This window comes from Bos mutus, chromosome 17 (assembly GCF_027580195.1).
Source record: "Bos mutus isolate GX-2022 chromosome 17, NWIPB_WYAK_1.1, whole genome shotgun sequence".
NCBI lineage: Eukaryota > Metazoa > Chordata > Mammalia > Artiodactyla > Bovidae > Bos > Bos mutus.
Genome location: NC_091633.1, coordinates 2615925 through 2631337, shown reverse-complemented (window position 1 = coordinate 2631337; position 15413 = coordinate 2615925). Strand labels below are relative to the sequence as shown.

General features: G+C 44.5%; 1 protein-coding gene across 1 annotated transcript in view; it reads left to right on the top strand.

The window, feature by feature from the left end:
* Window positions 1-3376: 3376 nt before the first annotated feature.
* The window catches only part of SFI1 (SFI1 centrin binding protein), an 88741-nt gene continuing 76704 nt past the window's right edge, over window positions 3377-15413 (top strand). Inside the window, 3 exon segments of the mRNA XM_070386707.1 lie at window positions 3377-3528; window positions 5301-5430; window positions 14864-15037. Coding sequence (XP_070242808.1) covers window positions 5333-5430; window positions 14864-15037 — 272 coding nt within the window. The 5' untranslated portion in view covers window positions 3377-3528; window positions 5301-5332.

Sequence of the window (15413 nt, the reverse complement as noted above, 5' to 3'; positions counted from 1 at the left end):
GTGAGAATGTACTCTTCCTCCGCCAGGCTCTTCTTTAATGTATTGTAGAATCTTGTTCAATTTACTTTTTACCTCTCAGAGCCTTAATTTATCCTTATTAAAGGAGACAATTATTACCTAGGAATAAAGGCAATCTTTTACTAAAGGAGAGCCATCTGTGAGCTCCTTTCACCTGTCATGTAAAGCTGCTGCTGCTAAGTCGCTTTAGTCCGACTCTGTGCGACCCCAAAGACGGCAGCCCACCAGGCTCCCCCGTCCCTGGGATTCTCCAGGCAAGAACACTGGAGTGGGTTGCCATTTCCTTCTCCAATGCATGAAAGTGAAAAGTGAAAGTGAAGTCGCTCAGTCGTGTCTGACTCCTAGCGACCCCATGGACTGCAGCCTACCAGGCTCCTCCATCCATGGGATTTTCCAGGCAAGAGTACTGGAGTGGGGTGCCATTGCCTTCTCCGCCCGTAAAGCTAGATGCTTGCAAATCTTTGTTTCATTGTAGCTTTTGAATGCTATTCTCTTTGGCAGAAATGATAATTTGTAATTCCAAATGCCTCCTTTACAACTAAAATGAATTTTCAAGCATCAGTATGGGAAATCCCTTTGAGAGAGTAAGAAAGAGATAAATGATTTATTCTACTTATAGATTATTTGTAAAATCTTGGTTTAGGTTCAAATTCTTGTTTTATAGTCCGTTGGGGAAATGAGCAGTTCAAGAACAGCACAAAAGCAAATGGAAATTAGAAACCTAGAAATTTTGAGAGCAGCTTCAACTCATAAAGTTGGGATTACATCTCCACTGCTCTCCACCTTTCTAAATGGGCTTTTTCCTAATCAGCTTTTCTGTCTCCAAGGGTACTCCCTAGTTCCAAGAAAATAGGATTTGAACAGTTTCACAGCTGTGGCATCATGTACTCAAGGATTCAGTTCAGTTGCTCAGTCATGTCCGACTCTTTGCAACCCCATGGACTGCAGCATGCCAGGCCTCCCTGTCCATCACCAACTCCTGGAGCCTACTCAAACTCATGTCCATTGAGTCGGTGATGCCATCCAACCATCTCATCCTCTGTCGTCCCCTTCTCCTCTCACCTTCAATCTTTTCCAGCATCAGGGTCTCTTCAAATGAGTCAGCTCTCTGCATCAGGTGACCAAAGTATTGGAGTTTCAGCTTCAACATCAGTCCTTCCAATGAACATTCAGGACTGCTTTCCTTTAGGGTGGACTGGTTGATCTCCTTGCAGTCCAAGGGACTCTCAAGAGTCTTCTCCAACACCACAGTTCAAAAGCATCAATTCTTCAGCGCTCAGCTTTCTTCACAGTCCAACTCTCACATCCATACATGACCACTGGAAAAACCATAGCCTTGACTAGACGGACCTTTGTTGGCAAAGTAATGTCTCTGCTTTTCAATATGCTATCTAGGTTGGTCATAGCTTTTCTTCCAAGGAGTAAGCGTCTTTTTATTTCATGGCTGCAGTCACCATCTGCAGTGATTTTGTAGTACTCGGGGATTACAAAGGCATTATTAAGGGACTTCTGGAAGACCATACAGCAAGTTATTTGCAGAGCCTAAACCCTTCCTGGAGAAGGCAGTGGCACCCCACTCCAGTATTCTTGCCTGGAAAATCCCATGGACAGAGGAGCCTGGTAGGCTGCAGTCCATGGGGTCGCTAGGAGTCAGATACGACTGAGCAACTTCACTTTCACTTTTCACTTTCATGCATTGGAGAAGGAAATGGCAACCCACTCCAGTGTTCTTGCCTGGAGAATCCCAGGGACAGGGGAGGCTGGTGGGCTGCCATCCATTGGGTGGCACAGAGTTGGACACGACTGAAGCAACTTAGCAGCAGCAGCAGCAGCAGCAACAAACCCTTCCTGGCACCTTACATCTTTGACTTTATATATGCAAAGTACTTAAAAGAGTCTGACACCACCAAGTGCTGTTGCACTATCTCTTGTTATTCTGATTAATCCTTCCCAAGAGGACTAATTATTTTATTATAATTCAAATAGAAATGGCTTTAATTCCTTCATAAATCAGTCAAAACCAACGGTGGTAAATGCATATGAAAAAATATTAGTAAATCATTTAAAAAGCATACTTACTGATTTATCTTCCTGGATAGTTGTAATTTGTATAAACATTATTTACATAAATATTTATACTTATAAAAGTAACTTTACAGTAAGTAAATACTAGTTACCATGTTAATTAAGATTTTTGGAAAGTCACTAAATTATTTTAAAAAGTACTTGGCCACATCAGATAAAAAGATTTTCCCGTGTCCCGCTAAAGTGGACCTTCTCCTTTTAAACACTTTTAATTACAAAAACTGACATAAGTAGAAAATAGAGCAAAAATGCAAATTACCTGTGATTCTAATCCCAAAGCACTCAACTTATTTTTCCTCATGTTTTTAACGTAACATGTCTCAAGTATTTATATTCATAATGCTAGCCTTTGTTTTTCGCGCTCCACCAGAAATCTCAGGTGCTTTAAATGTTTTACAAAACACAGAAGGAAAGGATTCAAAAATGCCCTACCTTAATGACCTATAATGAAAAAGAATCTGAAAATATATACCTGAATCATTTCTCTGTACACCTGACACTATTAACACTGTAAATAAACTATTCTTCAATTAAAAAATAATGCCCTACCTAACGTCTCCCATCCCCATGTTAAAAAGATAATGAGTGGGCCGAAATTTTAAAATTAACGGCTGTTTATGGGATACTAATAATTAATGCTTGTTAGTTACGTTTTAAAAGTAATGGTTAAGAGACGATATCAACCTGGGATAATCTCAATTCCCCGGCTGGGCAACCATGTGCCCTCACCCACGCAGTCCTCGCTGACAATCTCCCCACTGCACGCACGCGCGCGCTTCGGTACCGGCTCACTGCTCCCCGGGAACCGTGGAACAGTGCCGCCCATCACGCGCGAGGCCGGAGGTGGCTGAAGGACGACCTCGGTCCCCCCCCCCGCCGGCCTCCACGCAGGAGCTTCGCTCATCTCTAGTGCCTGCCCCGCGAAGTGTAACTCGGGAATCCACTCAAAACAGGTTCAAACCAACATTGATGTCGTAAAGCAAGTGAAACAGCTCCCACCGCTCCTGTCCAAAAGCGGTAGAAAGCTGAGCTCTGAGAGAAGCGAGCAAGCCACAGAGGCACCGAGGCCTCCGTGGGGCCGCCCGAGGCAGGTGCGTCTCTCCACGCACCTCACGGCTAACTCGCATTTCGGATGCTGAGAGGTGGCGTTGGCGGGTGGGGGTGGGCGCGTCCTCTGCCGCACTGAGGCTGCGCGAACTCCGGGTCCCGGGCGGGGCGTCCCTCACGCACGCAGTGTTGCCGTGGAGACGGGGGGCGGGGCCGGCGCGAGACTTGCGTCCTGAGGCGCGGGAAGCGAGGCGGTGGCGGGCACGGGCCGCGACGGCCCGAGGGGTTGGGGCCGTATCTCCCGAGACTTGTCTGAGGCGGGAAGGCTCGGCCTCTGCGGCCGGAGCCTAGAGGCGAGCGCACGTCCCTCCGAGCCAGGTCGGTGACTACTCTGTGGGCGCGTCCGCTTCCTCCTCCTCTGGAAGTGCAGGTGATGCTGCCTCCCCGAAGGGCTGAAGTGGGAGAGAGTAGGCGAGTGGAAAGGGCGCGCAGGACGGCGCCCGGCGTCGTCGCTTCTCGCCCCGCGTCCTCCTCGCGCGTCAGGTGAACCCGGGCGGGTACGAGTGCCGCGTCGGTGCTGGGCTCATTGGTGCGCGCGAATTCGAATTCCCTGCTGTGTGGCCGAGCTAACAGGGAGAGTTTGCAGAACTTAGGGGCCACACCAGAGCCCCGAGGGCCAATTGGGCGAACACCCGCAAGTGGGAGATTAGTGCTTTTTTTTTTTTAGTTCAAACTAATTTACTTGTTTATTTTTGTTTGCACTGAGTCTTCGTTGCAGCGCTCGAGCTTTCTATGGTTGCCTGGTGGCATGTGGTATCTTAGTTCCCTGGCCAGGGATGGAACCCAGGTCCTCTGCATTGGGACGCTGATTCTTAACCACTGGACCACCAGGGAAGCCTCGTGGTGCTGTTTTTATCTGATGGGAGGCAGTTCAGGTTTATTGTTAGCCTCTGGATTATAGTAAATATTTGTTGAGCGAATGGTGTTAGGTCCCTGTGTACCAGCCCCAGCTGTACCACTTAGTGATGATGTGGGCCCTTCATCTATAAAATGAAGATGGTTACCATCTGCTGAGGTGGTTGTGTTAAAGCAACTAGTTAATGAAACGTGCTCAGTATTGATACTGTACCTGGGACAGAGTACCCGCTCCATGAATGCTATTTTGACTCTAATCTAGACTTTCTAGGTGGCATGGTACCCACCTAAGTGCCATAGAAGCATAAGGCTTGGAGGTCTCATGGAAGGCTTCCTGGAAGAAGTAGTTGAAATTTATTCTGCAACATGGCATATAAATTTAGGTATTTCCTTGCTTTTTTAGCAAGATCTCATTTCTCAGTTATTGTTAGAAGCTGCAGAATACTGTAGAAACTTCTTTAAGTTACTCTTGGATTTGCATTTTTCAAATTAACATGTGTATTAAAAAATTAGTATTGGGACTTTCCTGGCAGTCCAGTGGTTAAGATTCTGAGTTTCCAGTTTCCGGGGTGCAGGTTCCATCCTCCCTGGCCCAGGAACTAAGATCCCATATGCCGCCTGGCAGGGCCAAAAGAAAATTAATATTGAAAGCTTATATTAGAAAATAGTCTCCAGGTTGCAGTTCCAGTTTCCATTCTTCTAACTGTTCTTCCTCATGTTACTTGTAAATTGGAAGTAAATAACCTTATAGGTGATATTTTTTGATTTGTTAAATTTACACCTTGTGTCAACCATTATTCATGGGAAATAAGTACTTAGCTCAGTTTTTCTTTCCTCATCCCATCAACGTGGTTATGTGGTAATTTGTTGTTAATAGTGTTTACGTTAAATAACAAATATTCACTGTTGAACCAAATGTATGTGCCTGTGCACGCCCTCAGTTGCTCAGTTGTATCTGACTCTTTGCAACTCTGTGGACTGTAGCTTGACAGGCTCCTCTGTCCATGGAATTTTCCAGGCCAGAGTACTGGAGTGAGTTGCCATTTCCTTCTCCAGGGGATCTTCCCAACCTAGGGATGCAACCCAAGTCTCCTGCGTTGGCAGGCGGATTCTTTACCACTGGGCCATCTGGGAAGGCGCATGCTGAACCAAGTGGACTATTGCAACTCTTCCTCTCTTGTATATCATCATTTTTTCTGAGAATTAATGCTTGTCTTATTTTCTTATTTTCCTAGTATTCCATGCACAGATCACTAATTTTTGATTCATGAAGAATCTGCTTACTGAAAAGTGTGCATCAAGCCACTGGTTGAATTTTCAGCAAAAAAAGATTAAGCAGAGAATGGAGAGGAAGGTTGACTCCAGGTGAGTGATGAGACTTGACAAAAAAGATAACTGAAATTATGGCTTATTTAAAAGCTTGTAAATATTTTTTGTGTGAAAATAATAAATTCTTAAAATGTAGTTTTTTCCTAAAATCAGGAGTAGTGAGTAACAGTTTTTTGTTGATATTTTGGGTCTCTCATCTAGGGTATAGAGTATAATGCACATTTTGTACTTTATGTTACAGTCAGAATCCATTTTGGGTGTGTGGAGATATCCATCATTAAAATTCTTACTTTGAGCAGAAATAAGGATGATATTCCTGAGAAGTTATATTGAGGCTGGCTTTCTCCTTCTCCTCCTTTGGATCGTGGCTGCTTTCAGCCTGCACTAAGGTTCTTTTGATTGAAAATAAGAGACTTCAGTTCTGGCTAGCCAAGGAAAAAGGGAATTTACAAGAAAGAGACTACAATTTACTAACAAATCTCAGATTCATAGTGGTGACTTGCACCTGGCCCTTCATGAGTATCCTGCCCCTTAAGACAGAGGGACTGGTTCAGGGCTGGGCATGTGACTGCATGGGGCCAATCAGAGGTTTTCCTCTAAAGCTGGGACAGGCTTTGAAGAGTGAGACCCACCTGGTGCTGAGGTTATAGTGGCAGCTGCTGCAGTCTGCATGTTGCAAAGGCTGGGACCCTGTACGCAGGTCAGCACACTGAGAGAAGCAGGAAGAGTTGGCAATTTGAGCCGCCAGTTCTAGTCTTAAGGCTCATGTTCAGACTTCGGAAGTATGTGAGCTAGGGATTTACCTCTTTGTGCTGGCTATCTTCAGTATAACCCAGGGCTTTCCACTGAATTTGACCCAGTGAGGTCCTGGTAGAAGATAGTGAGGAGAGAGAGAGGAAAGTGAGGCCAGACTGTTTATCCCCTTGGCTCCCTCCCTGCAAGATGCCTTTTGGCTTCAGTCTTTCCCAGCATCATAGTCTTTACCAATGAGTTGGCTCTTCGCATGAGGTGGCCAAACTATTGGAGCTTCAGCATCAGTTCTTCCAATGAATATTCAGGGTTGATTTCCTTTAAGATTGATTGGTTTGATTTCCTTGCAGTGCAAGGGATTCTTAAGAGTCTTTTCCAGCACCACAATTCAAAAGCATCAATTCGTTGGCACTCAGCCTTCTTTATGGTCCAGTACTCACATCCGTACATGACTGCTGGAAAAACCATAGCTTTGACTATATGGACCTTGGTTGGCAAAGTGATGTCTCTGCTTTTTAATACACTGTCTGGGCTCGTTATAGCTTTCCTTCCAAGGAGCAAGCAACCTTGCATCCTAACTAACATGCAGAAGGTTTTTGTTTATTTATTTGGCTATGCTGGGTCTTAGTTGCAGCATGTAGGATCCAAGTCCCTTACCAGGGATTGAACTTGGGCCCCCTGCATTGGTAGCACAGAGTCTTAGCCACTGAACCACCAGGGAAATCCCCATACAGAAGTTTCTTTCTTTCTTTTTTTTTTAAATAGAATCTACTAGGTCTTGGGCAAGGTGGAAGCGAGCGTAGCTGGAGAGACCTATTCAGTAGCGTTTGGTCCCTTCCTCCTGAGTAGTGCCATCTTTGTACTTCAGCCCCCATGTCCTGTACAGACTGTGTCTCAGCTCAAAATTCAGTTCTAGGAGAATGAATCTGGTTGGTCCAACGTAAGTCAAATTTCTCCCCCTGCTCTAATCAAGTTTTTCTTGGAGTAGGGTCATGGAGCTCCCAGCACAGCTTCTGAGGTCCTACCCCTGCTGATCCCACAGCTTTTGAGGGATCCATCCTCAAAAGCTGAATCCATGCCCTGACAGTGTTTAGCAGTGATCCGTAGAGAGCTTGTCAGGCCTGCCTGCCTTTAGCTTCTGAAACAAATTAACCATGGCCTTAAATTGAAACTCTGTTTCCTCAAATAGTCTGCAGCTTTAGGATGGGAAGCTTTGATAGGAGAATCGATTCCCTAGGTATTCTGCTGTAAAGCAGTCTGAGATCCACCGTGTGAGTCCTGCAGGACTCCTTGATGTTCCTTTACTCTCCTTGAACGTCTACACTGCTCATACCTCGTATTCACACCAGCTCTTTCCAGTTCCCAACTCCCGACTAGTTTCTACTCATACTTCCAAACTCAGGTCCAGTATCGTCTCTAGGAAGCCTCTTCCCACCCTGTTCCCCCTCCCCACCAGTGTGGATGAGGCACCCAGTGTGGGTGTTCCCATAACACACTAAGTTTACCTTTTTCGTGGCATTTAATGATTGGTATTCTCATTGTCGTCTTGATACACCATTAACTCTTGAGAAACTCTTAAGTGTCCAGTAAACTTTCTCTGAGTGAATAAAAAGTGTATGTGTATGTGTGCGAATATACATGTATAGCATACACAGATACACACCTCTTTAGTATCTGAAGCCTTTGTGGATCTGTTGTTTCTGTTACCTTACGCGGAGTCGAGCTTCTTTGTGTGCTGGACCCGGTACATTACAGGACTGTCTCTAGGTTTATGAAGGTGCCTTCCTTCCTAAAGGGTTTGCTTTTCCCTTTGTTATTCTCCTTGGTGTATTACTATTCCACAGTCGCCTTAAACCAGTTGTAAGGCTTATGATTCCCTGACCCTCTTAGAACCCAGAGTGTAAATTCTCACAAGGCTGTAGAACTTCTGATTCACCCACACCCTCAATTTAGAGAATGGGCCCTGAGTCTTTTGGAGATGGGCTTGTGCTTTCTAAACTGATGTACCTGTCAGCATGCCAATTACTTCCATTCATTTCAGTGCATGAAGTACCAGTTAATTTGTTTACAATGAGAAATAACTAGGGAAACCAGCAGTGTATGCCTACCTGCTGCAGGAAGCCATATTATATTCTGAAGTTTTCTTAGGAAGTTTGAAATCACAGTGTGGGAACATAGTTGATACATCACCTCCAGGATGAGTGCAGAGTATTCAAATCTGACTGTGTCACCCCTCCCTACTTAGAACTTTCCAGTGACTCTTGTTGCCTTTGGGCTCCAGTCCATGCTCCTTTACTTGGCCTTCAAGGCGTCTCCACAGACCGTTTTCTAGCCTCATTTCTCACCACTCTATGCCTCATACTCTGTTTGCAGCTGTCCAGCTCTGTTGTTTGGGTCAGGTTCAAGAAATCCAGAGTTGTTGTTATTGTTTAGTTGCTGAGTCGTGTCCAACTCTTTGCAACCCCATGGACTGTTGCCCACCAGGTTTCTCTGTCCATGGGATTCTCCAGGGAAGAATACTGGATCAGATTGCCATTTCCTTCTCCAGGAGATCTTCCTGACCCAGGGATTGAACCTATGTCTCCTGCATTGGCAGGTTGATTCTTTACCCTGAGCCACCTGGGAAGCCCGAAATCCAAAGTAATGGATGCTAAACAAGATGGAAGTGATTTTCCTTTCACACATAGGAAGTCTGGAGGCAGGTGGTTACGATGATTATGTTCAGTAAGGTTCTTATGGACCCAGGACCTTACCCCGTCCGCACCGCCATCTCTGAAAGGTCCTCATCCTTCTGGTTCAAGCGTGCAGCCATTCCGAGCAGCAGGTAGGAGCAAGATAGGAAGACAAAGTGTACATTGGCTGGCCCTTAAGGCAGATCGTAGGAACCTGCCACCTGATGAGCCCCTATACATCCTCTTAGAACTTAATTTTAGAAGGTAGGAGTAGGGGAGCCTCAGAAATGTAGCCCTTATTCTGGGCAGCCATGTGTGCAGCCAAGTAGAGGATAAATACTGGGAGCGTGTCAGTGTCCTATGCTTGCTGTAAGCTGTCGATATTCTTGTTTTCTGATTGTAAGACATGAGAAACACACTGAATACACATTTGTCTTTGTAGCATATTAAAAAACTGAGAAATTACTTTGCTGACAAAGGTCCACATAGTCAAAGCTATGGTTTTTCCAGTAGTCATGTATGGATTTGAGGGTTGGACCATAAAGAAGGCTGAGCATCGAAGAATTGCTGCTTTTGGTGATATTGGAGAAGACTCTTGAGAGTCCCTTGGACTGCAAGGAGATCAAACCAGTCATTCCTAAAGGAAATCAACCCTGAATATTCATTGGAAGGACTGATTCTGAAGCTCCAATACTTTGACCACTTGATGCAAAGAGCTGACTCATTAGAAAAGACCCTGATGCTGGGAAAGACTGAAGGCAGGAGGAGAAGGGGGCCACAGAGGATGAGATGGTTGGATGGCACCACTGACTCAATGCACATGAGTTTGAGCAGCTCCAGGAGATGTTGAAGGACAGGGAAGCCTGGCGTGCTGCAGTCCATGGGGTTGAAGAGTGTTGGACACGACTGAGTGAACGACAGCAAGCCCCAGGCTGTACTGTGTTGCTGAGCGTATTACAGTAGGTGCTTGATACTGAGAGAATAAACGAACACTGCAGGGCGCACCTGCCAAGTAAATAGTTAAATGAATTGGTCAGGGCATGCCTTCCCCTGGGCACTGTTTTGTTTTTTAAATTTTTCTTAATTTTAAAAAAGTCGAAAAAAGTCAAAGTATAGTTGATTTGCGGTGTGTGTGTTTCAGGTGTACAGCAAAGTGATCAAGTTACACATATGCATATGTTCTTTTTCATATTCTTTTCCATTGGAGGTTATTACAAGATACTGAATATAGTTCCCTGTGCTATATACAGTGGGTCCTTGTTTATTTTATAGTAGTGTGTATCTGTTACTCCCAAACTCGCAATTTATCCATTTCACTTCTGGTAACACCAAGTTTTCTGTATTTGTGAATCTGTTTCTGTTTTGTAAATAAGTTCATTTATATCATATTTTAGATTCCCCATGTGAGTGATATTGTATGATAATTTCTTTATCTGCCTCACTTCACTTAGTATGAGAATCTCCAGGTTCATCCATGTTGCTGCAAATGGCATTATTTCATTTTTTATGACTAATATTCCATTGTGTATATATGTACCACATCTTGTCTATCTATTCATCTGTCGATGGCCATTTAGGCTTCTTTCATGTCTTGGCTATTGTAAATATTGCTGCTTTGACCATTGGGGTACATGTATCTTTTTGAATTAGAGTTTTTGTCTTTTCTTCTTGTCCCTTTTGAATGAACATTTTCAGATTCTGTCTCCTCACTTCTATTTTTCTGTGTTTCTTGGCTAATCATCATCCTCCCATTGACTTTTTTTTTCAAAAAAGCAATTGTATTCCTGTGTTCTGAATTAAACCAGGCTCCTCCCTGTTCCTCATGATTGTTGGGTTTCTGGTATTGTTTTTGAAGTGCCTTCTGTTTCATCTTTCTTTCCTTCTGCCTTTCCTTTGTTCCATAAGTGAACACATTTTATATGTCTACCTACTGTGAGTGCCTGGCAGTGTGTTAGGGGCTGAGTATATATTAGCAGATAAAAGTGGTTCCTTTCATCATGAGGCCTTGTGATGGGAAACAGGCATATATGTATGGAGACAAATCTGTGGCTTCAGTTTGTGATCTCTTCCTTTCGGTGTTAGAATAGCTTAGATTTCTGGGGCTACTTCACTTACACCAGAGTTGGTATCCTTATGATCTTTAAACTTACAGAGCTGCAAATAGTTCATTGCTGCTTGACTCACTAGCTGGTGAGGGGGAGCCCAGAGTCTGATGAAAGGAGAGAGCAGTGGTCAGGGATGACTTCAGGCGTGGGCCTCCCCGTCTGATGACCTGTTTATGACGTAACAGGACTTCAGAAGGGCACTGACCTAGCACTTTTTCCGTCAGTTTGCTGTTTCATAAGCTCTTAACATTTTTAGAGCCTCTTTTATTTTTATGGTAAAAGGAGTGGGATGAAAGCCTCATTTTAAAATTTTTTGTTAATGTTTTATTTTGAAATAATTTCAAATTTAGAGAAACATTGCAAGATTGGGACAAAGAACTATATATCTTTCTCATCCCAGGTTTTCCTGTTGACATTTTTACCACATTCATCTGGTTCTGTCTCTCTCCTCCCCGCATCTCCGTCGTCTGTCTGTCTCCTCTCAGTGTTTTTGTGTCATTTATAGACACGTGCAGAGGGGCAAAGCATGTTAGTCCCTGATACACATGCTTCTGGCTGGACTCAAACACGGCCACGCTCTGCCTTCTCGTTTCAGCTCATACTGTAGGTGAGGACCCTTCTCCAGTCTGTGTACTGCCATCTTTTCACAGTTTGTGCTTTCTGTTGACAGTTTTGCTGTTTAAAGTGGCCCCTAATCAGAGCACTGAAGTTCTGTCCAGTGTTCCTTGGTACAGGAAGACTGTGATGTACCTTAGGAAGAAAATGTAGGGGACTTCTTTGGCGGTTCAGAGGTTAAGACTCCACTCTCTCAGTGCTGGGGGTGCGGGTTCAATCCCTGGTTGGGAAACTAAGATCCCGCATGCCTTGTTTGTTGTCCATTTGCTCAGTCGTGTCCGACTCTTCGCGACCCTATGGACAGCAGCACGCCAGGCTTCCCTGTCTTTCACCATCTCCTTGAGTTTGCTCAAACTCATGTCCGTTGAATCGGTGATGCCATCCATCCATCTCATCCTCTTGTCGTCCCCTTCTCCTCCTGCCTTCAGTCTTTGCCAGGATCAGGGTCTTTGAGATGTGGCCTTGAGATCAGGCCTTGAGACGAGGCCAAAAATAAAAAAGAAAGTGTAGGCCTTCCTGGTGGCCCAGTGGTTAAGAATCTGCCTGCCAGTGCAGGGACCACGGATTCGATCCTAGTCTGGGAAGATTCCACGTGTCACGGGGCGACTAAGCCCGTGCGCCCCAGCTACTGAGTCCACGCTCTAGAGCCCGTGCTCCATAATAAGAGAAACCCCTGCTAGGAGAAGCCTGTGCACTGCAGTGAAGAGGAGCCACTGCTGGCTGCCACTAGAGAAAGCCCATGCACAGCAGTGAAGACCCAGCACAGCCGGAAATAATTTTTTAAAAAAGTGTATGTTAGATGCACTTTGTCCAAGCATGAGTTACAGGGCTGTTGGCTGTGAGTTCAATGCTAAAGACTCTCCATATGTATTAAGTATGGTGTCTTTAAACACAGGCACACAGAAAACAAGGCTCCGTATTGATTAGTTGATGATATTTTTTTGGCGTGCAGGATCTTAGTTCCATTACCAGGGATCAAACCTACGCCCCCTGCAGTGGCAACGTGGAGCCTTGACCACTAGACTGCCAGGGAAGTCCCCATGAGAATGCTTTTAAAGACTGGCAGGAAGCTAACTATGTGTTCTCCTGTAGGGACAGTGGTTCGGTATATTCACTAGCTCAGCGCTTATGGTGGCTTTATAGAACTTACCACAAACAATGAGAATCAAACTATGTGTTTCCTCCCTCCCCTGGGCCCTTTGTGAGTAAACTGAAGTCAGTTGTCCCCAAAATGATATTTATAGCAGAAAGAAAACAACAAAATGTAAGAAAAACTTCCCTTTTCATTTTGTCTTTTTAATATTGATTCATTTATTTGGCTCTGCTGGGTCTTAGTTGCAGCATGTGGAATCTAACTCCCTGACCAGGGTCTGAACCTGGGCCCCCTGCATTAGGAGCACAGTCTTAGCCACTGGACCACCAGGGAAGTCCCTCATTTTGTCTTTTTAGTCCCCTTTAATTTGGAAATATTTCTCAATATTTCCTTATCTTCCATGACCTAACATTTTTGAAGAGTTTAGCTTACCTTTTATGCATATATTTGAATTTGTTCAGTGTTTCTTCATGATGAATTCAAGTTATGTATTTTTGGCAAGAATTTCACAGAAATGATGCTGTGTTCTCAGTACGTCAATATCAGGAGATTTGGTCCTATTACCATTGATGTTAACTTTTATCACTTGGTATAGATAATATCTGTCAGGTTTCTCCACTATAAAGAAGTGAATAAGTGTTTTATGGGGAGATACGTTGAAACTACATTAATAGCCTATTTCTCATCAGACTGGCACCCACTTGTTTTTACATCCATTGATGATTCTTAGCTGAGTCAGTTATTCCTGTGATGGTTCTTAAAAGTTTATTAGTTGTATTCTACTGCAGAGTAGAGCTTCCCATTTTTCTTCATCTATTTATTTACTCATTTACTTACTTCAGTATGGATTTGTGGATTCCTGTTTTATTCAGTGGGTTTTAGTCTGTTACTGCCAAAATTGTCCCAGATTTGGCCAGTGGGAGCCCTTTTCGGCTGGTTCCTGTGTCCTTTCGACATTCTCCTGTCATTCTTTGAACATTTCTTTACTGTCTGATCCAGTAAGATAGTGCAGCTTGTCTTGTATTTTTCTTGTCTCAGACCTGAAAGTCAGCCGTATTTCCAGGCACTGCCACTTCCTCTTAGTAGGCAGTGACATTTTAGAACAGTATTTGAGCTCTACGTTTGCTCATTCCTGGTGGGATGTTGTTGCCACCAGATATTTCCTGCAGGCAGATCTCTGACACGTGTTTTTGAAAATCATGCTGCTGCTGCTGCTGCTAAGTCGCTTTAGTCGTGTCCGACTCTGTGTGACCCCGTAGACGGCAGCCCACCAGGCTCCCCTGTCCCTGGGATTCTCCAGGCAACAACACTGGAGTGGGTTGCCATTTCCTTCTCCAATGCATGAAAGTGAAAAGTGAAAGGGAAGTCGCTCAGTCGTGTCCGACTCTTCGCGACCCCATGGACTGCAGCCTTCCAGGCTCCTCTGTCCATGGGATTTTCCAGAATCATGAGTTCATACCAATAAGAAAATCTCTTAATGTTTCTAAAATGGGATTAAAAGTCATAAATTTAGTGTTTGGTCAAGGTGTGTAGTTTCACATTGATGTAAAAGTCACATAACCTGGAAATCATTCCTAGTTGTTTCTGCATGAAGAAACCTATTTCTAACTTGAAAATGATTCCCCTTAAATGACACGTTAAAGAAGTATGTGTTAGGACTGAGGTCTCCAAGGTGCCCTGCAGCTCTGTAGCTTCTGCCTAGAGCTGATCTAGTAGTGCCCACCTCCAGATGGGGTGGGCATTTCTTTTTTTTTTTTGTTTATTTTAATAATTTTATTTATTTTTTGGCTGCACTGGGTCTTTGTTGATGCACACGAGCTTTTCTCTAGTTGCTGTGAGTGAGGGCTATTCTGTAATTGCGGTGCAAAGCCTTCTCTTTGCAGTGGCCTCTCTTGTGAGGCACGGGCTCTAGGGTGCTTGGGCTTCAGTAGTTGTGGCTCCTGGGCTTTAGAGCACAACAGACTTAGTTGCTCTGCAGCATGTGAGATCTTCCCGGACCAGGGACCGAACCCATGTCTCCTGCATTGGCAGGCGGATTCTTTACCACTGAGGCCCCAGGGAAGCCTGGGGGGTGGGTGTTTTTGTCAGAGATTGGGCAGTTTATTGTCCTTGAAGTAGAGTTATTACCTTTCTGTCTCGATGAGCTTATCTTTTTAATTTCACTTGTATGTTTAAAGATATTTGCATCACGTGCAGAGATAATTTGGTTCTCTCCTTTTCTCCTCAAATTTGAGGTCTTTTAGGGACAGTGCAGTAAAGAAACCTTATTCTCCAAAGATACTGTCCACAAAGAAGCCCTCTGCATTCTCTGGGAGCCGGAGTGAGGTATCTAGGGCCAGTCACCCAGTGAAATACCATCCCTCACAGGCCCGGACCCGAAGGGGCCGGCTAAGAGAACTGCATGTCAGGTGAGCTTGCCAGGGGTTCCCTGCCTCAGGGACTTGGTCATTGTTCCCCCTTTTTGGTTAAAACAAGGGGGTGAGTCTTATTCTCTTATCTCAGTTAATTGGAGACCGCAATGCCTGTTCGCCATGACGGAATGTTCAGAATATTTGGGAATATGCAAATGTAAAAGCCATCATTGAGTGTTTTCATTCATGGTCTCCACTTGTGCCCCACAATGTGTAAGCTATAAAGAGTCTTCCAGAAAAAGTCTGAACGTGATCCAAGAAAATGATCATTTTCTGCTACTCTTGATTAGGTCTTTGAAAGGCATCCTTTTGTTTATTCAGCAAAAAGTTATCAGGTGCCTGCCTGGCCAGGTGTGGTGTTAGATGCTGAGCG